At 35.6% G+C, this 25,320-nt stretch overlaps 8 protein-coding genes across 9 annotated transcripts; 2 read left to right on the forward strand and 6 right to left on the reverse strand.

Annotated features, from left to right (window-relative positions):
* Nucleotides 1-2,365: 2,365 nt before the first annotated feature.
* On the reverse strand, nt 2,366-3,772 carry LOC106439109 (hydrophobic protein RCI2A-like). Of its 2 annotated transcripts, none has more exons than XM_013880476.3 (3): nt 3,511-3,772; nt 3,282-3,404; nt 2,366-2,516 (listed from the first exon to the last, which is right to left on the reverse strand). In XM_013880476.3, exons 1-2 carry the CDS (start codon nt 3,589-3,591, stop codon nt 3,321-3,323), a joined length of 165 nt encoding a protein of 54 aa, XP_013735930.1. In that variant the 5' UTR covers nt 3,592-3,772; the 3' UTR covers nt 2,366-2,516; nt 3,282-3,320. The 2 variants fall into 2 exon arrangements, with proteins under 2 accessions (XP_013735930.1, XP_013735929.1); XM_013880475.3 differs by having other exon boundaries at nt 2,366-2,522; nt 3,511-3,745.
* Nucleotides 3,773-5,165: 1,393 nt separating this feature from the next.
* On the reverse strand, nt 5,166-5,893 carry LOC106385877 (hydrophobic protein RCI2A). The gene is made up of 3 exons (XM_013825778.3): nt 5,712-5,893; nt 5,482-5,607; nt 5,166-5,300 (listed from the first exon to the last, which is right to left on the reverse strand). Exons 1-2 carry the CDS (start codon nt 5,790-5,792, stop codon nt 5,521-5,523), a joined length of 168 nt encoding a protein of 55 aa, XP_013681232.2. The 5' UTR covers nt 5,793-5,893; the 3' UTR covers nt 5,166-5,300; nt 5,482-5,520.
* Nucleotides 5,894-7,770: 1,877 nt separating this feature from the next.
* LOC106439107 (translation initiation factor IF-2) lies at nt 7,771-9,885 on the reverse strand. The gene is made up of 2 exons (XM_013880473.3): nt 9,628-9,885; nt 7,771-9,248 (listed from the first exon to the last, which is right to left on the reverse strand). Exons 1-2 carry the CDS (start codon nt 9,769-9,771, stop codon nt 7,944-7,946), a joined length of 1,449 nt encoding a protein of 482 aa, XP_013735927.2. The 5' UTR covers nt 9,772-9,885; the 3' UTR covers nt 7,771-7,943.
* A 26-nt stretch (nt 9,886-9,911) lies between these two features.
* On the reverse strand, nt 9,912-12,634 carry LOC106439108 (pectin acetylesterase 12). Its single transcript, XM_013880474.3, has 10 exons — nt 12,164-12,634; nt 11,754-11,836; nt 11,544-11,673; nt 11,384-11,457; nt 11,202-11,288; nt 10,991-11,115; nt 10,801-10,915; nt 10,635-10,712; nt 10,309-10,560; nt 9,912-10,207 (listed from the first exon to the last, which is right to left on the reverse strand). The coding sequence occupies exons 1-10, from the start codon at nt 12,363-12,365 to the stop codon at nt 10,100-10,102; spliced, it is 1,254 nt and encodes a 417-aa protein (XP_013735928.2). The 5' UTR covers nt 12,366-12,634; the 3' UTR covers nt 9,912-10,099.
* Nucleotides 12,635-14,796: 2,162 nt separating this feature from the next.
* LOC106443935 (germin-like protein subfamily 2 member 3) lies at nt 14,797-16,021 on the forward strand. Its single transcript, XM_013885479.3, has 2 exons — nt 14,797-14,969; nt 15,234-16,021. Exons 1-2 carry the CDS (start codon nt 14,861-14,863, stop codon nt 15,779-15,781), a joined length of 657 nt encoding a protein of 218 aa, XP_013740933.2. The 5' UTR covers nt 14,797-14,860; the 3' UTR covers nt 15,782-16,021.
* A 2,351-nt stretch (nt 16,022-18,372) lies between these two features.
* Nucleotides 18,373-19,026, reverse strand: LOC106443934. Its single transcript, XM_013885478.3, has one exon. It carries the CDS (start codon nt 18,847-18,849, stop codon nt 18,520-18,522), a length of 330 nt encoding a protein of 109 aa, XP_013740932.2. The 5' UTR covers nt 18,850-19,026; the 3' UTR covers nt 18,373-18,519.
* A 1,320-nt stretch (nt 19,027-20,346) lies between these two features.
* On the reverse strand, nt 20,347-21,073 carry LOC106443933. The gene has a single exon (XM_013885477.3). It carries the CDS (start codon nt 20,815-20,817, stop codon nt 20,491-20,493), a length of 327 nt encoding a protein of 108 aa, XP_013740931.2. The 5' UTR covers nt 20,818-21,073; the 3' UTR covers nt 20,347-20,490.
* Nucleotides 21,074-21,735: 662 nt separating this feature from the next.
* On the forward strand, nt 21,736-25,310 carry LOC125606980 (T-complex protein 1 subunit gamma). Its single transcript, XM_048776286.1, has 13 exons — nt 21,736-22,130; nt 22,210-22,271; nt 22,358-22,430; nt 22,638-22,705; nt 22,791-22,860; nt 23,017-23,085; nt 23,170-23,241; nt 23,366-23,439; nt 23,626-24,288; nt 24,361-24,486; nt 24,575-24,679; nt 24,750-24,824; nt 24,903-25,310. Exons 1-13 carry the CDS (start codon nt 22,106-22,108, stop codon nt 25,086-25,088), a joined length of 1,668 nt encoding a protein of 555 aa, XP_048632243.1. The 5' UTR covers nt 21,736-22,105; the 3' UTR covers nt 25,089-25,310.
* Nucleotides 25,311-25,320: the final 10 nt, after the last annotated feature.

Consider the following 25,320-nt stretch of genomic DNA (forward strand, 5'->3'; position numbering starts at 1 on the left):
GAAAAGGTCATTTGGGTACTATGTGGAATCATTGCAAGACTCCTTAATAGTCACTGCTCGTCGGTCTCTATTGACTGGCTAATTTGAGAGTAATGCGTACCATCTATTTGCACCTAACACATGCATCCCCACTCTTAACTTTAACTGTTCAACCCCAGGATTAGTTCTCACCCCAAAAAATAGGACCAGAGAAAATAAAAAAAAAACGAATATTTCTCTTGTTAAGAAGAAAACAAACTCACATGTATTAGCACTTGAGAAACATTCCTAGAGCTCGACCGTAAAACTTAATTTAACATGTATAGTGTATATGCAAGAGATTACATCATGTTTTTACCCGCTATTTTAACCACTATTATATATATATATATATAACATGTATGAAAATTTACCACAGTGTGTGGTCCATCGTCCACCTCCATCGTTACCAACTGCTAACTCTTACACGTGGTCATTATTTTCAGATGCAGCTTGGGAAGCTTCATCAGGGAACTGCGGAATGGGCTGGGTCCTTCGTGATACCGATAATTCCTTTGCAGAAAGATCCTCATCTCACTTGTGTTTTGTTCCTTCAGCTCTAGTAGCTGAAGCATTGGCGGTTAAAGCGGCTATGTCCGCTGCACTCTCTTCACATGTCAGCAGTATCCAGATACACTCTGACTCTAAGAACCTCATTTCGCTTTTGAAGACTCAAGGACAGGATATGGTCTTGAAAGGCGTTCTCTACGACATCAGTGTGTTGACTCGCTCTTTCATCTCTATCTCTTTTATCCATGTTTTGCGTTTAGCTAATGTAGAAGCTGATTTGATCGTTAAAACAGCTCTGTTATCCATCTCTTCTCCCGCAACTTTGTAGAACTATTCCAAGTTCTAAATTTAACTTTGTTTGCTAAAAAATATATATATAACATGTATGAAAATTAAACTTTATACGGAAAATGCAATACAAAAATGATATTTACAAAACTAATTCCTTCTTGTTAAAAAAAAACTAAAGTCCTAAAACAACATTATATGAGAGCCAGTTCTCAAAAAAGAAAAGAAAACACTTGCATGAAAGATTGGATTCATGATCTGATTGATCATTACATGTTTTTAGTGGATACTAAATATAGAGCATAAGGGATAAAATATGACAGCAAGCCCAACCTAGGCCCAGTATTTTTTGTTCTTAGTACCCAAGAAAAACTAATTGAACCAAATGAATAAACCAGAAACTGGGTTAAGTTACAAGACCGGTTTGATGGAGAACTGAACCAGAGAGTCAGTGAATCCCTGGCCCTGGGTGAGAAGTTCATCGAGAGCAGAGCAGAGGCGATTGAATTCGTAAACAAAACTGATTTTGCAAATACTTCTTCTTTGTTTATGTGGATGAAAAGACAACCTTTATGCTGATGACTACTAATAGTTATTTTATGATGATCCTTGTGGTCCACGCAACTAATGCTTATACATTAGACTAGGATTTTTGAAAATACCTATAAGCATGGGTTTTGTTGCACAAGTAAAGAGTAAATGAAATGGTTGTTCTTGACTTTACTATGCTACTTGTTATGTCCTGAAACAGAGTAAGCCCCTTCTCAAGCTAATGTACAATCTCAGCTCCTGCACATGAGCTCTTACAATAAGGTGGGGTTACTTTGGGACAGATGGCATGCAGTTGCTTCATGGATATGGGATGATCAAGACGAAAACGTGTGGGATATGTCGGGTGGCTTTTGATGGTTGTTGCCCCTGATTGCAAGGGATGATTGTCCTCTAAGTAAACTTCTCTGCTTTTCATGTTATATTACTTAGGACGCACACATTTTCTCATGCTGGCTGAAACATTGTTTACTTGCTTATTGTATGATAAATAAACAAAAGTGTTCGTCTTAAGACCGTTTTGTTATGGTGTTAGGGAAGTTTGGGGAGCTTGCAACCACGCTTTTCATCTGCACTGTATATTGAAATGGGTGAATTCGCAGACGAGCCAAGCTCATTGTCCCATGTGTCGAAGAGAATGGCAGTTCAAAGAGGGTTTGTCTTAAGTGCTTTGAGATTATCTCTTGGAGAGTTGTGTTTGGACCATTGAAGTAAGAGTTTTGATCAATGCTCAAGTTAAGCTCAGAGTGTTTCTGAAGCTTGGCTTGATTTGATTGCTTGGACAAATTAATGAGAAATCAAGAAACTGTATACATAACATCGTGATGTTGTTGTTTTAAGCTTAGGTATAACAACCGGTAGGTGAGTGCGTTTGTTGTTCCTCGTGGGTATCGCAAACGGTGCCAAGTAATGGGGGCCATTTATTGGTGATGAAATGATGCGTGTAACGAGGGGCTATATAACGTAAGGTTTAGACTTACTACGACCAAGGCAACACAAATTCCGATTTCAAAGTATAGCATTAAAAATCCAATTAAGTAACAAACCATCTCTTCTTTATATCAACAGAAAATTATATAACAATGCAAACACAACATAAGAAGCGATGAATCGGTCACACATAACGAGTAGAGGACAACACGACGAAACAGCTGTTCCTACATAATAACAACAAATGCAAAGTTAAAAAGTTATCTGAAAATTCTTGTACAACGAGTCTAATATGCAAATGTTAAAAAAAAAAAACTCAGAAACTCTCTCAATCAGCAGTTTTAGACCATGATTAATCCGGATTCTTATGGTGAAGTTCTTAGTTTTCTTAGTTTCGGCTAAGAACCGTTTTCTATCTTTTAACTAAGAATTTCATATCTTTTAATTAAGAAAAACTAATAACCGTTTTTTAAATAAGAAATATAAGAACCGGTTTTTAGCCGAAAATGTAAAAAACAAATGTCAAATCATAAATTAAAAACCCCAAATTGAGGCTAGTTTAATCATGCTCTTACTGATCTGGTCTGTTTCAGAAAATACCATTAATAATATCTTAATTAAAACTAACTTGAAATATAATTATTATCATAACATAAGTTCTTAGTTTTGACGATTCTGTGTGTAAAACATCTGAATTCACATGGTGTATAGCGTATGTTCACCACCTCGTTCTTTTTTTTTCTGATGACAAAAAAAAACAATTCTTTTTTTTCTTTGTCACAAGTAGGGTTGACCACCACCTAAACTTTTTTTTTTTAAACATCACCACCACCTAAACATATACTTGATTTTCCCAATGAAAATTAGTACTAATAAAAGTTTATACCAAAAGAAGAATCTTCTAAAATCTCGTTCCATGGGCATGATCATGACATGTGTGTATATGTTAACATATAGAGAAACGAGAGTAAAGAGAAAAAGCTTACAAGGAGATGAAGATACAAGAAAAGAGGATAGATGGTAAATCATTTGGTGAGGACAAAAAGAGCGTAGATGATCCCAGGAAGATATCCAAGCAGCGTCAAAACCAAACATATCCAAAACTCTACCTGCCACAAAATATATTTAAAAATTCATATTTATTGTGAATATGTGAATCAAGAACTACATATTATATGAGTCGACTAATTAAAAAATCTATGCAAAATTAATTACCCCGCAACCATATCTGAGAAAGACTCCAAGAGGAGGCAAGAGGATAGCGAGAAGAATATCTATGAAAGTAGCTGTTCCCATATTCTTTTTAGCTCTTTTTGATGCTTGTGTGAAATTATTAAAGCTTCAAAGTGTGTTTGTGTCTTTCTTCTTTACTCTCTCCTTCAAGTCCTCTCACATTATATAGACCTAACTCTTGAGATACTTAAAAGCCACGTGGTGCTTACCTTTTTTTTTCTTTTTTCAATTTCCTATATAGTTTCCTGAAATTTAGCATCAGCATTAGGAACATCCATATAGTTTCACTTAGCGCGTCACATACCCGTGATGTCGGCGGTGATACATGTATTTCAACATTATGAATTTTTAGTCAGACGTTATGATCCAACTTCCAAAGGGTCAACGTCACATATGTATATCAACGTCACATTATCTCGTGATATAATTATTGTGACCGACATTAAAAGGTATTACTGTAAATAACCGTTAGTTACATTCACTCATGTTGCATTTATTTTGTAGATAAAGCATGACAATATTTATCCCTTCAACAAAACGACATGCCGTTTCAGACAAAAGTAGGTATGATAAGCATCCACTATCGTTGACGTGAAATCGACTACACATTTAGCGACCAAAAATGAATATATTTTTAACCAAAATTGAATATTTAAGCAACAGAAGAGGTAAGTTCCAACAACAATAAAATGTATGTTTTATCCCATGTAAATAATGCTTTAGACTTGGGCAGACGAAAATGAAACAATGTTTTAGGCCTCGTTAAAAAAGCTCAGAATTGGACAAGTTGTTTATACTACTTTTTTTTTAAAAGTTGGGTTTCAGTCTAGATATCCCCAAATCAAAGAAAATGCTTTAGCAACATGCTACATACGTCAATTACTATAAATTTGCTGGTTGTCGATATCACTTGCATTGTTTTTTGTCTTCCTCATTTTTCACCGTTAATATGGTTTATTATTCTCTTGTTGTAGTGCATGACACTAATGTAGACACTAGACACTTAAAATTCGGTAGGAGGCATCCAGTTGGAATCCTTTTTTTTTTAACAGTAAAATTTCATTAAAAAAGAAGATTAAAGGGTGGAGAGTGCCTTGATCGTATGGTCGATTCAATTCGATAATTAATCGTAATCGTATATTTAAAAACTGGGCTATTAACATGTGGTGGGGATGATGATTGTGTTGTGTATCTCATGGACCACGTGAATTTTATCATATGGTGTAAAATTGTTTGTGGCGAATTGAGAGACGTGACCATGGAATTATATAAAGTAGGATTTAAATTTCTATTGTAGTGGTCCAAATCAAACCTACGCCACTTCCAGCATTTTACCAATAGTTATAACACGAAATAAAAATGGCCTCAAATGAACCAAGATTTTTTTTTTCAGATCAACATAAATTATATAATACTCCCTCCGTTTTTTAATATAAGTCGTTTTAGAGAAATGTTTTTGTTCCAAATTATATGTCGTTTTCGGTTTTCTATGTAAAATTTATTAATAATTAATATTGTATGATCAATGGTAATATATCTTCTATTTTTCTATTGGTTGAATTGTGGTTAGGTAAATAATTAATGATGTTTTTGCTTAGAAAATATAAGAAATTAATGGTTTTCTTAATCAACGTGAATAGCTGTAAAACGACTTATATAAAAAAACGGAGGGAGTAATAAAAAGGGACAACAATGATGATTAATTGCTGATAACATAAAATAAATGATGAATCACTCCCAATGAACTAACACGATAAAGCAGCATGTTCCCCCTACACAACAGCAAAATGTAAAATTAAGCTTGGTCAGTAGATTCCTTAAACTATAGATAAAATAAAATAAGATTCAGCTTAACCAAAACTCGTTCTATAGTCATCACATGCACGTATGTAGCTTTATACAATTATAAAAATATATACTGTGGGAGAGAGATATATAGTGAAGAAAGCTTACGAGGAGACCAAACGGAAAGAACAGAAGAGCTAAGAACAATCATTCCCTGGTGATGGCATAAACAGCGTAGATGATCCCGGGAATATAACCAAGCAGCGTCAATATCAAACATATCCAAAACTCAACCTGTAAAACAACAAAATAATTTAACTTGTCACAATTTTATTATACGAGTAATTATAAGATGAAAAAGAAATCACAGAAGTAGTCAGAGTGAAGAGAAAGTTTACGCTGCAGCCAAACTTGAGAAACACGCCGAGAGGAGGCAAGAGGATAGCGATAAGGATCTCTACGACAGTGGCTGCGCCCATTTTGAAGATCTTGAAATTTCTTACAAGATAAGCCACTAAGTTGTAAGATAACTTCTCTTGATGATTTTGGACTCTTTGACACCTTCTCGCTATATATAGACCATATATACTTTATGAGCGTATTTGTACTTCTCTTTTATCTAGACTATATGTACAATAGAAATAGAAAAGATCCAACAGTCAAATCATTATAGGGAATGTGTTGAAAAAATGAAATTTGATGATATGAATGATTTGATGTTGAGTAGATTCATCATGTTGAATAAGAACAAATTAATGACTATCAAAGATATATGTCATTTTTAAAAGATTTTTTTTTATATTTTTATATCTTTCTAATTATTTAAAATCAAGATTCTTATTATAAACTAATTTAGACATAAAATAATAATTATTAATTAATAAATAATAAGTTGAATTTTATTATACAAAATTATTTTACTGTCTAAAATCGAATATGTGTTGAATAATAAGGTGAAAAAAACTGATATGAAATGTTAAAAATAAATAGGAAAGTGTTGAATCTTGAAACTATTATAAATAGTTAAGGGTATAAATAATTTTTATTTTTGGTAGACGTTGTCTATCCTTGCTCTTTGTGGTAAAGAGGTACTATCCAACAATAATATTCCACAAAAATTAATCAAACATAACTCTCAAATTAATAATTTAAATATTTCATGAATTATATAGTTTTTATTAATCAACTTTTCTTGTAATTTTTAGTTTTACTATATGTTATGAGTCATCAATCCAATTGATCAAAACATTACTAATGAGATTAAACAGTATATCTGTTAATATTAAAATTAAAATTCCATAAAGATGTGACTGTGTCACATTAATACATTAGATTACTCTTTCATGTGATAATACAAACTAATATCCTCAGATTTATCAGTTCTGGACCAAAAAATCATTTTATAGGAATCATTTAAACTGAAGATGATGTGGGAGTAAATAAATGGTCATGGATGTAGATGGCGAGCACGAAACACAAATGTTTAACCTAGAACTAGCGTATTAGTTGAAACTTAATTGGCTTAACCCACAAGCTACACGTAGCACAAGCACAACCAATTATAAGTCTTACAACCTTAACATTACTATCAAACCATATTGTTGTCGGAATACGAATGTGGGCCGGGACAATCCCCGCCGTATAGGTCGGTGAGCGGTATGCCCATACATATAACTCTCACACCTTCTACCTACAGGATCATAACACGTGGATAATCCACATGCCTTCAGGTCTGTCAACACATTTTCCGGCCGTCCTCTCACGTGTCAAGACCATGCTCCATAAAAACATTGGCATATGCTTGATTACTTTACACTCCTTCCGTATGTTCATTTTCTCAGTTTGTATTCGCTGTATCGTATGGGTACCAATATAGATGCATGGCTGGCTGTAGATATAAATATGCATGAGCTACACATCATTATGTACATTATGAATCTAATCTTATGACAGCAAAGCCTAGCTTATATGAAAAATCTTTGGAGCCAAAGCAAGAAAGCTGTGAGATCCTTAGTGACGCAGTGTGGATCATTCTACTCTGTCCAACATAATAGCATATGTTCTTTTTCCCTAAAGCTGCTTTCGTAACACTCAATACTTTCATAAAATCACCATTATTGATTTAATATCTTAGTTTTTATTTGATTATAAAATATTATGGCCGACACCAACGCTGCAACGCGTAACCATGGCATCAAATTAACACTAGACATGCTATTATTATATGTATCTACTTTAAACGTGGTGTCCTAATCAAAATGGTTCCTCTCCTTTTTCTTTCTTTGTTATAAAATAGGTGGTAATATCTTGATTAAAAAAGACCATTTGTTCTTATCTTTTCGACCGACGTTGGTCCGAGCATTTGGGTCCACTCTTACATATTTTGGACCTTGTCTGGAATTTAATCTAAGCCCATTACGGCCCATATTGGATCGCTGATTAATTACACGTCTGGAATGTCTCAACACACATCCATAACACAAAGCCAAATCTTTGTTTGATTACAGATATTAACTTATAACCACACAAAGCCATACAACAATGAAAAGAATGTTCTGCTTTCTTCTCCCACACGAAACAAAACCAACAAAATAAATAAATAAACACTTGAAAGACTTCAAAGGAACCCATCACTTGGCTATGATCTCTTCTTTGGTTTCTTCAGTTGTGATAGTCTTAGAGCTTGGAGACTTCCCAATGATTGCTTTCTTTGCCTTGACAAGAGACTGCTTCACCTTTGACATAATGCTGTTTGAATGTTTTGGCTTAACAACTTCTTCTTTGGTTGTGACTTCTGGTTGTGGCTTTGGCTCTTCGATCTCTTTAGCAACAGTTGCTGTTTCTGCAACCTCTGGTACTTTCTCTGTGATTGATTCCTCTTGTTTGGTTCCTTCAGTTTCTTTCAAAGTCTCTTCGCTCTGGACATCTGCAGCAGGTGTTTCAGTGTCCTTTTTGATGTTCTCATCTTCTGTAGCTTTGGCTTCTTCACTCACTTTCTCTTTTTCATCCTTTGATGGTTCTTCCACCACTTGCTTCTCTTCAGTAATGGGCTTCTCAATGACATCAGGAGGAGAGGAAGCGTCTCCATCAGTCTGAATCTTGGTGGCAGTGTCTGAATCTTGGTTTATTGTTACAGTTTCCTTAGGACACAAAGAAGAACCAGATTCAGAAGTCTGTTCATCCTTGGAGTCTTTGGTCTCAACAGTGCTATCCTCCAGCTTCCCCTCAAGCTCAACCTCAGCTTGTACTGTTGGTTCTTCTGTTCTTACTACTTCAACTTTTGGCTCGACTTCAAGAACCTCAGCATCTTTGACTTTGTCTTCCACAGTCTCTTCAGATACTTCTCTTACAAGATGAACATCAACTGGTTCCACCTGTTTGGCTACGGCTTCATCTGTTGATTCAGAAACATGAACCATCTTCTTCTCCTCCTCCGTATCATTGTTGTCTTCTTCAGCAACACTCTCCACGGCTAGCTTCTCTTCTGCTTCAATCTTAACTTCTTCAACACTCTCTTTCACAAGGGTTGGTTCTTTAAGCTCCACTTGTTCAGCTACTTTCTCCTCACCATTCTCATCTTTTCCTTTCCCTTCTTCTGCTTTCTCCACATCATCTGCTTGGACATTAACCACTGCAACAACCTCTTTCACAAGGGTTGGTTCTTCAAGTCCCACTTGTTCAGCTACCTTCTCCTCACCATTCTCATCTTTCCCCTTATCATTAGATTCATCTGCTTTCACCACTTCTGCAGCCTCCTCCACATCTGCAGGTATCTCTTTCTCCGGTACACCAGCAGGAGTCTGAACAGTCTTCTCCTCCTCAATCGTCAGGTTTGAATCTGAAACCGGTTTATCTTTCACCACATCCACAGTTTCTGACAAAACAATCTCTTTCTCCATCAACTTAGCCTCGTCGTTCACCTTGGTCTCCAGTGGCTGCATCAGGTATAAGTAAAACATACTCTATTATTCTCTTGTTAAATAGAAAACTCACTAACTATTGCTTAGTTTATTGTGAAACTCTAATCATACTTAAGAAATGTAAGAAGAGTTTTCAATGGTTTCTTAAAACAACCATGTGCTATCATCAACAACTTCTTCTAATTATTGTTTAATAATTCTCCGGATTCTTACAGAATAAGAGGATTAAAACCATACTGAGCATTCCAAAACAATGAAAGACACAAAACAAATCTTATCTCCTTGACTCTAACCAAACTTTCATAGTTGCAGGTACATATACATACGTAGATGAGTATAAACATATGTAATAAGGTTCTATAAAACCAGAGGGAGAATATCTGAGCTAGCTTACCTTTTCAGAAATAGTTGCAGTTGCGGTCTGAGAATCAGAAGCCATGAAAGAAGATCCAGAAGGGAGGAGAACAAAAAAAAGTAGTGGACAGGGTTCAAACTTCAAAAGTTTCAGATCATTTGTTGAAGAAAAACACTCACACATATAATCATCACAAAGTGGGGAACACTGTATAGCTGTCTCTCACACTAGAACCAGGTTGTCAAGTGTCAACACACTCTGTATATTCTCTTTACTCTTTTCACTATTATATTGTTTGATATTTTATGAAATAAAAAGATTAGTTTAGCTAGAAGAATTATTTCTCTTTGATTGCACTTAAAACTTTGTTTTGAGGTTTTATTATTGTTTTTCCAGAGAAGCAAAATTAATAATACAATTCTCCAATGAGACATTGGTTAATGCTTAAGGATACAAAAGCCTCTCTCCGTTTGAGAGAAGCTTTTCTAAGGTTTATGTATATAAATCAAAATCATCTGAACACCATGTTGTGGCAGCTCTTGTCACATGGGTAAGGACAATCAACTAACTTCACTTCTGCTCTATCAAAATACCAATCTCCCACAGCTATTGCCACTGCCTACATTCCATAACACAAAGCCAAGATCAGATTCTTACAAGAGACCAAGATCCTGGAACAAATGGCCTTTGCTTCTGTGTTACTTTGATTTGTGTTTTTACCTTTTTACTGATGACAGGAGAATCATCTGCAAACCAAGTATCTTGCCTCTCGGTTTGGCAGTGAGCAAAGCAGGAGTTTATGAACAAACCATTCTGTCTAGACATTGAGAAGCCCTTGACTACTCTCAGCATCTGATCCCTGAAACTTTGCAAGAACCGCATTTGACCAGAGGTGCATTTTTCATGGTTGAGTCTACAGTCATGCCAAAACCCACTAGGATCAGCTGATTTTGGAGCTATGCTGCTTTGTATCTGATTATAACAAATCTTGTAATGTGAGCATAACCATCAAAGGAGAATTACCTAAGCAATGTAATGTTCCTTACCTGCCATGTATCATATGCTGCGTTGACAATGAAAAGTGGAGTTTTCATCTGACTGATCAGATTCTCTGGGAAGAAACACTGCACAGAACAAAAAGGAGTTCATAAACTACAACACTTTGAATGGTTAGTTTCCGGTTTGCAATAGCATCATGAGAGAATGTACTACCGAAGTTGGATCGAGATGGTTTGTGCAGATACGAGGCAGGTTGTTCTTCACACTCTGAAACTCTACTATACCATTGTATAAGTTCCTTATTGTTCGTCCACCAGACACATCAGCTCTGTGTATTAACAGAAACAAACCACTCAGTAACAGTTTACTTAATCAAGAGAGTTTGGTGGATAAATAAACTAACGTGTCCAAGAACAAGCCTGCGTCACTCAAGCACTTGACTTTGGTGGAACCAGGGAACAAGTCTCTGAACTCATCGCAGCGTAAGATAGCTGCTAAACCACCAGCTGAGCATCCAGAGAGAAGTGCCTGACACAACAATAAACAGTTCATAAGAAACTACTCTTAGTCTTTGATCCTGAAGTGTAGATTAAGAGAAGGTTTAAGTGTCAAACCTGGTCAGCGTATCTCATTCCATTGGCCTTCAAATCATCTATGGCTGCTCTCCAGATACGCTCTCCTCTAAACTGAAGCTGTGCTGCCTGTAATTTTTTTTTAAACAAAGCCAAGAAGATGCTCAAATCTACAGAAATTAAAACAAAGCCTCTATTTAACTCAATAGTGTAATGATTCTAACCTCATTCTGACCATCTCCACTGAAAGAAGCGCCATCACAGTAACGAAGCTTAACTCTATTCCAGTTAAAGAAGTCTGCAAAAAAGACAATGAGGATCAGTAAATCCTCAAAATTACTGACATTGTCACACATCGCATGAATAAATATTGAGAGACTAAACCTGGATTTTCTTGAGCTTTATCACTCAATATTCCTGTAAACTGAAGCTCTTTCTCCATATAGTTAGATGATCCACGTCTAGTCTTCTTCCTGTATACACATGTCCTGACATTGTTGCACCATCCTCCTCCCTATTTATCATAATAATAAACATTAACAATGGAGAACTATAAACAGTAGCTTTCATAGATAAACAAATCATTCACTAAACCTCTAATTGAATGAGCCAACTGTTAGCTCCAGATCCATGTCCACGGTGCAAGTGGTATCCAGGCAATGTTCCATCCAAACAAACTGTGTGATAAGACACAACCAAATCCAGGTTAAGTCACTTTCAAATATTTTTCTAGTGACACATCACAACATAACATACTCTGAGCATATGAATTACTTAAATTTTGTGTATAGAAACATTATTCTAAGCAGGAATCGTGAATAATACATAACAGTAAACGTAAAAACCAAGTTAAAATCTGGAAGGGGACAAGAGACATAACAAACAAACAAGCTGAGAAGAATGTAGTTGAAGTGAATAAAGTGAAGAACACACAAAAAGGTAAAAGAACACATAAGAAAAAAAGTAAATAAAGAGAGATCTAGTGACAGAAGCAGAGAGAGTACCAGCTCCTGAGTCAGCTCCTCTGATAAGAGTGAGACCAACTAATAAAGGGTTCAGATTGGAGCTATACTTGGAGAATCCAAACTCTAGTTCCTCAATGCGGTCTATCTCTGTTACATTGAAGTCTAAATACTCATTTGCTTGAGTTCCTAGTATCAGCCAGCAAGCTACAATGAGCCCTACCAACAACAAAAGCTTCACCATTCTCTCTCACTGGAGAGAAGAGTGAAAGCAAGAAAAGGATAAAGAAACAGATCTCTGGGAGTGAGAGATAGAGAAGAAACAAACAAGCTTTAAAGCCAAACACACAGTGTAATAAAAAAAAAGGAATCAATCGTTGTATGGAAAAAAATCTTTATAGGAAAAAAAAGAGCTTTTCTGACTAGAAAATAAAAATAAAAATATTGAAAAGAGTTTCATGGCTGGATTCACGGTTGGAGTTTTATTTATGTTTTAGATTAATTCACTCTCTTATTAATATGACAAAGACAGAGACCATCTTAAACTGTTTCCTAGATCTTAGTTCACATTTAAAACACTCAGCATCAAATAAAGGACTGGCGGCAACAACAACAAAAAAAGCAGATGTAATTAGTTTGATGTGCTTATTATAGCTAGCACATGGACCAAATGGGTCCATTGGTAGTTAATTATATTGGTTGTAGCCTCATATTTCTATTGGTTGTAGATTAAATTATGATGTCGACATAAATTTTATTGATATACATTTAAACTTTAATCTCTCTATTCTTTCTTGCATGAATTTGATTAGAGACGAAGTGTACATAAGTTGTCAAAACACTGTGATTTTGAATAAATGTATACCTAAAAAGTAAGTTTTTTTTTTTTTTTTTTGGTCAAAACCTAAAAAGTAAGTATAGAATCATTTTACTTTGAACTGACGTTGACGCAAGGCTTGCATAACCAAACTTTTGAATTATGATCTCTTCCTTCCTGAAATTTTAAGAGTTCTAAATAATATAGAAAAATAGTTTAATAACTGGATGTTATAAATTTAAGCATGTATCATAGCAAAATAAAATAAATTTATGAATATTAAAAATTTTAAGGCTCCAATACAAATATTTCATCTGGTTATGTTCAAGACTGATTGTATTTCTAATTGCATTTTTTGTAAAGAAAAAAAATGTTGACCGTTCCTTGTTGGTAATAAACATGCACTGAAAACTTGAGTAAGGTATAGATTCTTTTTGGACTCTTCTAGCAATAGCCTTTGATGATCTTCCTCAACCAAGTGTTGATGGTATAATGGGAACTTGGAGAAAGTCATCATACACCCTTTAGAGAGATATGCAAAAATATTAACAAGTGATGGTGGGTGTTATATATGCAAGGTATAAGGAATCATATATGCTTGGATTCGATTGACTTCATCCATTTAAAACATTCTTTCCGAAAATGATATAGTTGTTTTGATTAATTTTAACGCAATGTTTTTTTTGAAACTAATTTTAACGCAATGTTTAAACATTTACATATAGCATAGTTAATTTTTAGTAGATTTGTTGTTCTTGTAAGGAAAGGTTTTAACTCATTTAAGTAGTCTATAATGTCCTTGTTGGCTATATATATATAGTTTATGTTGATGGATTTTGTATAAGTTTCACCCTGAAAATTGAAAATGCATAATGTCGGCAAAAAAATGAAAATGCATAAGAAAAAGAATCATAAAAAGACAAAGCGTGCATGGCAGAACGAGAAAATGCGGTCTTCGTCTCGTTCCCATCAACCACATGTTCAATTTCTGTTCTTTTCTAACCATGGTCCCTTACTCTACTATTTATTTCCATAAGAGCCCTAAGCTTTCAAATGTATCGATTTTACTGATTTGCTCAAAACTATAATGGGCTCAATAAAGTTAATCGGCCTAGTGAATGGTGTGAAAAGACCCACCAGGCAGACAGACAGAGTGAAGCCTCATGGCAATGTGCTTCAGTTTGAATATCAGGTAAGGTCTATGAATCTTTTGTTTCACATGCTTATAGAAAATTCATCGAGACTTGGTGTTTATGAGACAAGCATCAAAGGAGCTAGTAACTATAATTAGCAGGGGAGGGAGAAACAAGAACAAAGATACTTATCTTATAAGAAAGCCTAATAATATAAGAAACTAGTCTTCACTAACATATAGGTTGCGCCTTGTAAGACTTGACATGAATAGAGAAATTCGATTTCGTTTCATTTCTTTGTTTTGGTTCACCTTTAGACGGTTAAGGTTCTGACTTTATTTGGTTTTAAAAAAAAGAAGCAATATAACCATGCCTTCCGGTTTGGTTATCGAAACAGAAGGGCCGGTTTGGATTTAACTGAACAAAAAAAAAACTCTCGAGTTCTACAACCAAACAACCAAAATCATCATCCCTTCTTTTAATCATTTATAGTTTGGTGATTATTAGAAATTGATGGTCTTTTTTTATTGGTAAGTATCAGGTCATCTTATAGCTATAGGCTAGTTGATGTCTTCAACAAACAAGCCCTCTTTTCATTACCAAATCTTAACCAACGATCAGAACACCTAGACCTAATTATGGCAAACAAAATTGATTAACAAGCCTATGGCCCCTCCATGTATATCTCTTCTCCATTGGTTTCTCTTCTTGACAATATATATAAATAGAGAAACAAGGTCAAATGGTCATCTGAAATTCATCAATAACATTTATCAACAACAACCAACAATGAAAACTTCCATGACCCATCTTTTTGTTACCGTCCTGCTTGTGGCCGCCCACACGGCCTTCGCCGAAACAAACATGCTTCAAGATCTTTGCGTTGCTGATCTCAAAGGTATCTTTCTCTCATGGTCGAAACTGAAGTTTAAAGAGTCACAAACATTTTTAAATTAATCTTACTAATTTTTTTAAAACAATTTGGAGGCTATATGACATATGTTTAATAGGTCTTTAAAAGTTGGAAACCATTGCGAATGTTTCATCCGGCTGTGATCGGAACCGACCATTCTGTCTCTCTTGATCTAACATTTATATTCTTGCAAGAAATGAAACCAATCTTAATAGTTTTTTGTCGTTGACTTTTGTTATGTTCTATTAGGTGCTAAAGTAAACGGATACGCATGCAAAGACCCATCACAAATAACACCAGAGGACTTCTACTACATAGGCTTAGCCGCTCCTGCAGACACATCCAACACCGCAATGGGGTCAGCCATTACAGCAGGCAACGTTGAGAAAATCCCTGGCCTCAACATGATGGGTACCTCCATGTCTCGTATCGACTACGCACCTGGTGGACTCAACCCACCGCATCTTCACCCCCGAGCGTCTGAAGCCATATTCGTCCTGGAAGGACGTCTCTTCGTCGGCTTCTTGACCACCACTGGAAAACTCATCTCCAAACACATCAACAAGGGAGACGTCTTTGTATTCCCCAGAGCTCTCCTCCATTTCCAACAGAACCCTAACAATGCTCCTGCCTCCGTGATCGCTGCTTTTGATAGTCAGAACCCTGGGACTCAAAGTGTTGGACCGTCTCTGTTTGGTGCTAACCCTCCTATTCCTGATGACTTGCTTGCCAAGGCGTTCGGTGTTGAACCACAGGTGATTCAGAAGGTTAAGGGAAAATTCCCAGCCAAGAAATGAATATAGGTTTCAGACAATACCTAATAATGCAATAATAATATACAAATAATAAACATAAAAGTTGTAAAATACTACACAAAAGCAAACAATGCTTGTAAATTTTGTAATTGTTGTAGATATTCTTTCAGTTTGTTGGCCCATTGATTACAATGAGACCAGTTTCAATAAGTAAATCCCTGGAGTTGATATTTCTTTGAACATTTTCAAACAAATAATACAATGCATTGTCAATTCTTTGAAGCATACTTTGCTACAAGAATCTATGGGTTTTATGTTTTGCTTTTAGTGCAGTAGTTTCAACGGCTAAACTATCAGCTGAGTTTAGAGCCAAATCATGTCTCAGACAAGGATACTAGGCCATACACTAGTAAAAATCTGTCGCATAGCCACTACAAAACTGTGGCTATACGGCTTAAAATCGTGGCTATACAAAAAATAGCCACGCTTATGGATAGAAAAAAAACCGTGGCTATAGCCTCGTGGCTAGAAAAAAACCGTGGCTATTCGTGGCTATTAGCCACTGTTTTGCCACTGCACTTTCGTGGCTATTTTAGCTACGGTTTTGCTACTATTTTTTTCGTGGCTATACTTAGCCACGGTTTAATCAACATATCAGTGGCTATTTTAAAACAAAAAACAAAAAAAAAAACAGAAATGAAAACAAAACAAAATAATTTTTATTAATAAAATACAAAATCTGTAAATAAATTTACATTAATATATTATACATCTATATATATATAAATATATTTTTTTTTTCCGTCGCACCACCCCCACCACCCCACCGCCGCACGACCACTCCACCACGTCTCCTTCCTGTGTCATCGTTGCTTCCTCACCGGAGATCGGACCTGCTCGCCTCCATCGTCATCGTCTTCCAGACATCTCAGAGCTCTCTCTCTCTCTTCCAGCTTCTTCCTCGCCGAAGCTTGGACCTGCTCACGCCGTCGTCGTCATCTTTCCAAATCCGATGTACACCTCAGGTGTTCGGTGCTCGTGCAGATCGACCACAACCTTCGCCTCTTCCTCTTCTACTTCGTTATCTCACCACAATCTTTGCCTCTTCCACACCAATCCTCGCCGTTCAGAGACTTCACCTCCAAATCTGATTTCTCCACTTCAACACAATTGCCTTCATCTAATATATTTCTCTCTGTCTCCTCTGTCTGTCCTCTTCTGCAATAAACACAAACAGATGCAATTAGAGCTCAAACAACCATAATAGAGAAACAGAGAAGACATCGAAGAAGGAGATGGTGTCGGCTTGAAAAGAAGAAAGAGAGAGAGAAGGCGTACAGAGGAAGAGAAATGAACAAGATTGATTGTTGGCCATTGGATTACAATTAATCAATGGCCAGAAATAATAATCCCAATTTTGATGGATTGTCCAATAGGAAAGGAGGACGCAGATAGACAGAAGATTGATTGTGAGCCTTTGATTAAAATCAATCAATGGCTGAAAAAAAACAATACAATTAATTGCCTTTTCCCTTTGATTTATCTATAGTTATTATATAAATTATCTTTGTTTTAAATAAATTGATATCATAATTTTATTTTATTTTGTAATTGTAAAATTTGAAATGTTGTATATAGTTTGAGATATATTTATCTTATAGGAATTATATGTTATTCAAAATTTAAGCTTAGTGTTTTGTGATATAGACTAAGTTTGAAGTATGTTGTTTGTAGCTAAGATTTGGAATTAAGTATATGGTTTGAGATTAACTTTTGAAAAGATTAATTTTATAGTTTATATTTAAGATTTGGGTTTCATATAAGTTTGAGAATGAAGTTTGAAACTATTGAGTTGAAGAGTGAATGTTTATAATATAGGGTGATAAGTTTAAGATTTGGTGTTTTAAAGTGTTGATGTTTATGTTAAATTATTTATAAATTTTGGAAGTTTAAATAAGTGTTGGATATTAAATTCAGGTAAATTAGGTAAATCTTAATCATATATATTGTTTTGTACGTAGATATAAGTTTAGGGTATATGTTTGGGGTTTAGGGTATATAATTAAGGTTTTCGACATAGCCACCGAAAAATAGTGGTTACACCGTGGCTAACACTCTAGCCACTGTAATAGATGTGGCAAAAGCGTGGCTAGTTTTTGGCCATTAATTTTTCGTAGCTAAATCGTAGCTATAATAGCCACGTTTGATTTCGTGGCTAAAATGTGGCTAAATTTAACAACAGTTTCTATATAATCGTGGCTATTTTTTAAAGTGTGGCTAACCGTGGTTAAATCGTGGCTTTTTTAATTTAGCCACGGTTTTACCGTGGCACTATAGTGGCTATGCGACAGATTTTTACTAGTGATACTATCAGAAAAGTTAGTTTATTGTCTGGCCAATTCTTGATCTTTACACTATCCATTTCTCTATGTATATAAAATGATAAAAAGGTGGTTGTCACAAATCATTACATTCTGTTTTTTTTTTAAGTTTAAAATCTTTTGTAAACTTCATGTGTCCTTTATAATATCAATTCTTCTTCCTTCTTCTTTTTACCAACTTGACCTAAGGTTGATGTGGATGTAACTATAATCACCCATCTTTTTGCTCAGCTTTACTATTAAGAAAGAACAAACTCTGAACTCTGTTTCAATTATTCTCCAAATCAATAAACATGGCAAGTTACAAGAACATTGTATGTATGTATGTAATGTAATCATTGCCTTCACATTTTTATGTATCATTCTTTGTATGATTAATCAGAAGCAGACCTCTTCTCTCTAACAGAACCCACCTCTTGAGTTCAGAGGGAAACCCCAATGAGAAGAAAAAACAAGATTAGGATACAAACCTTCTCTGTTCATCTTATTTGTGATACGCACATACATGTTAAATAACCTTCTAGGAAAAGCTAATGCCTTAAGAACCAGCTTTCTTGATCGGTTTAGTCTAAACCCTTTTGCTCGAATCTCGCTCTTCTTCCCCGAGTTCGGCCTTTTAGTCGACCTTGTTGTTGTTGGTGGCAATGTAGTCAAGTTCTCATGTTGATCCGTCAGCTTCTTGTAACGACATGATTGTCTCCACCTATACTTGCCTACAATCTGCAGCATCTTTGGCTCTATTAAAGATAGGGTTTTGATACTGTCTTAGAGCAATAGTGATGAATAGAACAGAAGGAGTTTTGTTTTTGCTTCAAAGGGTAGGGATCAGGAAACACTGTAATGATGATGATGTTGAAGAGAAGGCATGTGGTTATATAAAGATAGAGAGAGTGTGAAAGATTCTTAAAGCACATGGTTTTATTCTGTGTTTTCATTTAAAACCCATAAATATCACAACTCTGCTTAAATGAGCAGCTCATGTTAAACCACATAAACAGATGCTCTGTACATGGACCTACGCCCTGTACATGGACCTACGCCGTTAAGGGTGTGACGATGATGTTACAAAAGAAGACAAATACATATTTTGGTGTGGTGTGTGAATTAGTTACATTTCGGAAAATATTGAATCCTACAAGATTTTTTTTTCTTATAGACAAGATTATATGTTTACACTTTTGCTGAGTTTATAATGCTTTCATTTTTGTCTTCAATAAAATAAGGATTACATTTTAATTTACTCTATAACAAAAACACATAATATATATACAATGAATTATGTAGGCTTAGATAAAACCCACAATTATTATTTTTACTTACGCTATATCGGAATTTATTTTACCTTGCATGCATTTTTGAATGAATGTTGCTATTAGTAAGAAAATGTATTCGGATATATAGGGAAAGATTTTAAGAATGGAATTGAGATCAAACAAACGACGTTTTTACTAAAGATTTTTCTAATGATTTAAATTTGACTATAAAGAAGTATCAATGGAATAAATGGAGATTTATGTCCAATGATTGGATTTTGGAAGTCATATAATTCATGAATTGTAACAAAACTAGAAGTAGTTGAGAAGAGTATAATCTATAATTATTTTGGGCAGCCCTGGCAAATGTGACATTAGCAAGGAGAGAGAAGAACAATAAGAAAGAGACAATGGTCCAAAAATATTTATAAACACGTAACCGACAATGATTAGATTGGTGACAAGGAATAAGTTGGTTGCTAGTCTATTTATCCCTGTTATAGTATATAGTTCTTATTTCTAAGATATCTCAACCGCATAGTGTGTATCCGGCTAAACAGCCTAAACTAACCTCTCTTTCAGATAGTTATCAACGGTCAGGTTTGGATTAAAAATGGCAATGTCGCAGGTCCATTGAATGTTATATGGACCCACATTTAGGCCCATACGAGGCCCGCTATAAGGATACTACTTAATTGTAAAATGGAACTTAATTAGTAAGACAAGGACTCGCTTACGTTTCACTGATTTGTTGGGAAAGAGTTACGACAAAAGAGGAACACGACTCGTTTACGTTATTGCGTTTTGTGACTAATGACTATGATTAAACCATTAAATAAATGTATTAAAAAATTACGAGCATGAACTTAATTCACGTTTCTTGCATGATCTTTCGTATCGTAAAGTTTCTTTCCAATCTAAAAACAAAATTTCGACATCTCTTTTCCAAAGTCTATAATCAAAATCTAATATCTGATCACAATTTGTAGCATAGTATTTATTATAACAAAGATTATTTAGTGAATCAACAACATGATTAAAGAAGAAGAATCTTAGTTTAAGCACGCAGCAAACTAATGCACACACAAACGAATGAACATAGAGAGAATAGAAAGACTTAGTAGAAGCAGTGAGAGGAGGATTTGTTTGGGTGAAGGAGACGAGAGAAACGTCTACGGCGGTAGAAGAACGCCGTTTTGAGACGCGACCAGACAACGCGTTTCAGCCTCTTAGCAGATTTCAACTTCATCCAGACAACTTTCTTCACAACCCTCCCCACAGATCTCTTGATCCTCTCGGTTAAGCTCTGTTTCCTCGAGAACTGGTAGCTCTTAAGGAAGAGCTGTCTCTTCTCCACGTATCCTCCTCCATAGCTATAGCCATAGTAACCGTTGTTGCTCTGCCAAACGCCAACGCTGTTGATGTTTCTGCTCATTGGAAGCATTTAGCAGCCGCCAAAACCGTCGAAGTTAAACGCCTAGAACGGATAGGATTTGGTTTTGGTTATGGTTATATCTCAATCTTGTTTCAAGTGCTTCACGTTGTTGCTTTAAATATAGTTTGGTTTCGGTCTCTTTAACCTTTGACGTACTATACTACTCTGATTTTAATGGCGTCTCTCTCTCTTTTCATGTACTAAAATACAAGTCCTCTCGTCAAATCAAATACACTAATAAGTAGGTGAGACTTTAATCTAACTTCCCAACTAGTAAAAATTCAATAAAGAAGACCAAAGTTCACATTCTGTTTTTTTAGTAAATAATTTAAATGAAATTTGTATTCATTAATTCATTTACATATGACGGTTTGTTTTAATTCTAGTTGATTGATTTTTATAAACTTGAATGATATTGACATTTTCCAATTGTCTTTTGTTTTTGACCGAACAAATGTATTGTTGGTTTCTGATTATCATAATGCTTTGTTGCTGGGGGTTTTTAGGTGTATCCATATTTTTAATCCACTGAACTTATTTCATATAAGGATTAAAAAACAAGACTTGAGTATGAACTGTACAATTAATACAATGTTAGCATATTTATGACACAAACAAAAAAAAGAAAACTTGATATAGTAATCGCAGTCTGAAAGGAACATAAAAAGAGATGGCCTAACAGCTCCAAACTTCAGATAAACTCAATAGATACAGCTCCAAACTTTATCCAAGGGACCCCCAAATGTATTCACAAGTGTTGAGATTGTGTAAACAAAATTCCATAATCATTTACATCTATATAATTCAATGATTATTTTCTCTTCAGTTTGCAAAATGTACTCTTAACTTAAAATATTTAATACAATGTTAAAGTTTGCATAATTAAAAATTCAGCAGCTAATTTGATGACAATCACAGATATAGTCGGAAATAGAAACATATATATCAGAGCCAGAAAAATATCAGATATCTCAAAATTGTTACAAATCCCAACTAAGAGAAACATGTACATGTAGTACTAGTAAAAGTAGTTTATAAATGATTTTGCTAGAAAACTCGAAACCATGAAAAACAAAATAGTACACATATAGTATTGGGTCTATGGGCTTGTAAATCTAATGGGCTTAATCAGAATAGACTTGATGGGCTTTACAAAACCTGAAAACTAAATAGAGAGTGAGAGCCGCGAAGCAGTAGCAGTAGCCTCCACCATCTTCCACTCCTTTCGAATTTGCACCGTCGACGTCGCTAAGCCTTCTGCTCGGAATCTCCGTCATACGCCTAGATCTTCACAGATATGAACGCCCCTGTTCTCGTTCTCAGTAAGCATCTTCTCCTTCTCCAGATCTGTACTCTTGTTACTCTGTTTTAATGCTTACTCATTGGTGAAAAATGTTTCAGAGGATTCGTTGAAGCGTGAATCTGGAACAAAGGTTCACCATGGTAACATCCAAGCTTCCAAGGTAACGAAAGTCCTTTCCTTTTTGTGTTTGAAATGTTGCTACTTTGGATCATGGCTTCACCACAGTTCTTGGGTTCGTTTTCACAGGCTGTTGCTGATATCATCCGTACAACATTGGGTCCTCGCTCTATGTTGAAGATGCTTCTTGATGCTGGTGGAGGTACTTTGCATCTTCTTATTACTGTTTTATAGATCTTAAAAAGAGAATAATATTAGGTTAAAGTTTATACCTTTTTCAAAGATCCAGTCTTTGCAGATTTGTATATAAATGTAATCTCTCTTTGTTAAAGAAAACATTATAGTGGGTTGAGTGGATTCTAAGTTGTTTTGTGTGCTAAGGTGTTTGTTTTGTGGCTTTTTTTTACAGGAATTGTTGTTACTAATGATGGGAATGCTATTTTGCGTGAGCTGGATGTTGCTCACCCTGCTGCTAAGGTTTTGTTTCTTCCTATCTTCAACCTTCTTGTTGTCTTCTTATTGTTTTATGATGTATTTTTTCTCCTCTCTGTGTTGATTGCAGTCGATGATTGAGTTGAGCCGGACGCAGGATGAAGAAGTTGGTGATGGGACTACATCTGTTATTGTACTTGGTATGTTCAATATATTCTGATGTTTCTTTTGTTGAAATCCTTCTCTGCCATTACAGGTTCTTTGAACACTTAAAGTAATACGAATGTGTACTGAAAGCAACATTTTTTTTCTGCTGGTTTTAGTTTTTTTTTGTCGCTGATTTTTTTTTTCAACAGCTGGTGAAATGTTACATGTTGCCGAAGCATTTATTGAGAAGAGTTACCATCCCACAGTCATCTGCCGTGGTATACTTTCGTATCATTTTTTATCTTACCAAAGTGTTGTATTTGTTGTACTGTTTTCATTGAAGAATGTTTCCTTCTCTGCAGCTTATAATAAGGCTCTTGAGGATGCTATCGCTGTTCTTGACAAGATTGCCATGTCAATCGATGTCAATGACCGTAAGTCCACTTGCAACTTTGTTTTTTTTGATATTATTCAGCCAAGGGTGGAGAGACATTTCTTCTTGTAAGTTTCGCTTTTCCCTCATGTTTACTGATACAATAATGTTTATACGTAATGCAGGTGCAACAGTACTAGGATTAGTCAAAAGCTGCATAGGAACAAAATTCACTAGCCAGTTTGGAGATCTGATTGCTGTGAGTACTTTATTGTCTCAAGTTATTCCTTCTGTGTCACATGGTTTTTGCTTTTACATGATAAACCATTGTGCACTTATAAGATACAAACACATTTCCACTTCTGCACATTTAGAAGATACAATTATATTTCTAACAAACTATTGTGCTCAAGTTCTTACACCACTTTATGTATCTCTTTTATAGGATTTGGCTATTGATGCCACCACCACTGTTGGTGTTGATCTTGGACAAGGACTAAGGGAAGTGGATATCAAAAAATACATCAAGGTTGAGAAGGTCCCCGGTGGTCAATTGGAAGACTCCAAGGTTCTCAAAGGAGTCATGTTCAACAAAGACGTAGTCGCTCCCGGTAAAATGAAGAGAAAGATCGTCAACCCACGGATCATTCTTCTCGACTGTCCCCTTGAGTACAAGAAAGGTGAAAACCAAACCAACGCTGAGTTGGTCAGAGAAGAGGATTGGGAAGTTCTGCTGAAGCTTGAAGAGGAGTACATCGAGAACATCTGCGTGCAGATACTAAAGTTCAAACCCGATTTGGTCATCACAGAGAAGGGACTTAGCGATTTAGCCTGTCACTATTTCAGTAAAGCTGGGGTTAGTGCAATAAGGAGGCTGAGAAAGACGGACAACAACAGAATTGCTAAGGCGTGTGGGGCTGTGATTGTGAACAGGCCTGATGAGCTTCAGGAGTCTGATGTTGGTACTGGCGCTGGCTTGTTTGAGGTTAAGAAGATAGGAGACGACTTCTTCGCCTTCGTTGTTGATTGCAAGGAACCTAAAGCGTGTACTGTGCTCTTAAGAGGACCAAGTAAAGATCTTCTCAATGAAGTGGAGAGGAATCTTCAGGTGTGTGAATGATATTTTAATTTCTTCTGTCAAAGTCATTGTCACTAATGCTTTGATACATTCTTCTTACAGGATGCCATGTCTGTTTCAAGAAACATCATCAAGAACCCGAAGCTTGTTCCTGGTGGTGGAGCCACTGAGTTAACCGTCTCTGCCACTTTAAAACAGAAAAGTGCAACAATTGAAGGAATCGAAAAGGTTGGTTATGTTTTTTTACCACTTAACCTATTGTTAAAATCTTTTCAGAGTAGGATGAGGCCTCTAATTCTGATTGTTGTTGAAACAGTGGCCTTATGAAGCAGCTGCTATAGCTTTTGAGGCTATTCCACGTACTTTAGCTCAGAACTGTGGAGTTAATGTGATCAGAACTATGACAGCACTGCAAGGAAAGGTATCATTTGTCTACTCTTCTTTTCTCAGTATCTGCCATTTTATGATTCTGAATCATTCTCATTGATTAGCATGCAAATGGTGAGAATGCTTGGACTGGAATCGATGGAAACACTGGTGCAATAGCTGACATGAAAGAGAGCAAGGTAAATAATAAAAGAAAGCTTTGCTTTGTTACTGAATCTAGTGTTTCTTGAGGCTAACAGTTTGAACTTTGTGAATAGATATGGGATGCTTACAATGTGAAAGCGCAAACGTTTAAGACAGCGATAGAAGCGGCGTGTATGCTACTGAGGATTGATGATATAGTGAGTGGTATCAAGAAGAAGCAAGCTCCTGGAGCTGGACCTTCAAAGCCTACCATTGAGACAGAAGGAGATGCAGACAACGAGCAAATACTTCCCGACTAGAAAATTGTGCTCTCACCAACTTAATCTTGTTCCTTTTTTGATTGTTTTGCTATTTTAGTTTGGAATGTTTTTGGAACTTGACAGTCTCTTTAGTATCTTGTTGTTTTGCATTTTGACTTGGGGAGAAAAGATCTTGAAGGGAGTGAGTGTTTGGAGTGATGAATCTTTTGTTTATTTCTGAAGGCAAAGGCGTTGGCATTGCAAGACGCTGATTTATTTTTAGTCTAACCCG

This window comes from Brassica napus, chromosome A3 (genome assembly GCF_020379485.1).
Source record: "Brassica napus cultivar Da-Ae chromosome A3, Da-Ae, whole genome shotgun sequence".
NCBI lineage: Eukaryota > Viridiplantae > Streptophyta > Magnoliopsida > Brassicales > Brassicaceae > Brassica > Brassica napus.

Bases quoted from the DNA above. Each gene is read 5' to 3' on its own strand.
- LOC125606980 (XM_048776286.1), top strand. From the start codon at position 22,106: ATGAACGCCCCTGTTCTCGTTCTCA. The intron at 22,431-22,637 runs GTACTTTGCATC...TTTTTTTTACAG, and splicing joins GCTTCTTGATGCTGGTGGAG to GAATTGTTGTTACTAATGAT. The intron at 23,086-23,169 runs GTATACTTTCGT...CCTTCTCTGCAG, and splicing joins TCCCACAGTCATCTGCCGTG to CTTATAATAAGGCTCTTGAG.
- LOC106443934 (XM_013885478.3), bottom strand. From the start codon at position 18,849: ATGCTGCAGATTGTAGGCAAGTATAGGTGGAGACAATCATGTCGTTAC.
- LOC106439109 (XM_013880476.3), bottom strand. From the start codon at position 3,591: ATGGGAACAGCTACTTTCATAGATATTCTTCTCGCTATCCTCTTGCCT. The intron at 3,405-3,510 runs GTAATTAATTTT...ATTTTGTGGCAG, and splicing joins TTCTCAGATATGGTTGCGGG to GTAGAGTTTTGGATATGTTT.
- LOC106443933 (XM_013885477.3), bottom strand. From the start codon at position 20,817: ATGCTTCCAATGAGCAGAAACATCAACAGCGTTGGCGTTTGGCAGAGC.
- LOC106385877 (XM_013825778.3), bottom strand. From the start codon at position 5,792: ATGGGCGCAGCCACTGTCGTAGAGATCCTTATCGCTATCCTCTTGCCT. The intron at 5,608-5,711 runs GTAAACTTTCTC...GTTGTTTTACAG, and splicing joins TTCTCAAGTTTGGCTGCAGC to GTTGAGTTTTGGATATGTTT.
- LOC106439107 (XM_013880473.3), bottom strand. From the start codon at position 9,771: ATGTGTGAGTGTTTTTCTTCAACAAATGATCTGAAACTTTTGAAGTTT. The intron at 9,249-9,627 runs GTAAGCTAGCTC...TACCTGATGCAG, and splicing joins CTGCAACTATTTCTGAAAAG to CCACTGGAGACCAAGGTGAA.
- LOC106439108 (XM_013880474.3), bottom strand. From the start codon at position 12,365: ATGGTGAAGCTTTTGTTGTTGGTAGGGCTCATTGTAGCTTGCTGGCTG. The intron at 11,837-12,163 runs GTACTCTCTCTG...CTTATCACACAG, and splicing joins AGGAGCTGACTCAGGAGCTG to TTTGTTTGGATGGAACATTG. The intron at 11,458-11,543 runs GTTTAGTCTCTC...TCTTTTTTGCAG, and splicing joins TAAAGCTCAAGAAAATCCAG to ACTTCTTTAACTGGAATAGA.
- LOC106443935 (XM_013885479.3), top strand. From the start codon at position 14,861: ATGAAAACTTCCATGACCCATCTTTTTGTTACCGTCCTGCTTGTGGCC. The intron at 14,970-15,233 runs GTATCTTTCTCT...ATGTTCTATTAG, and splicing joins TTGCGTTGCTGATCTCAAAG to GTGCTAAAGTAAACGGATAC.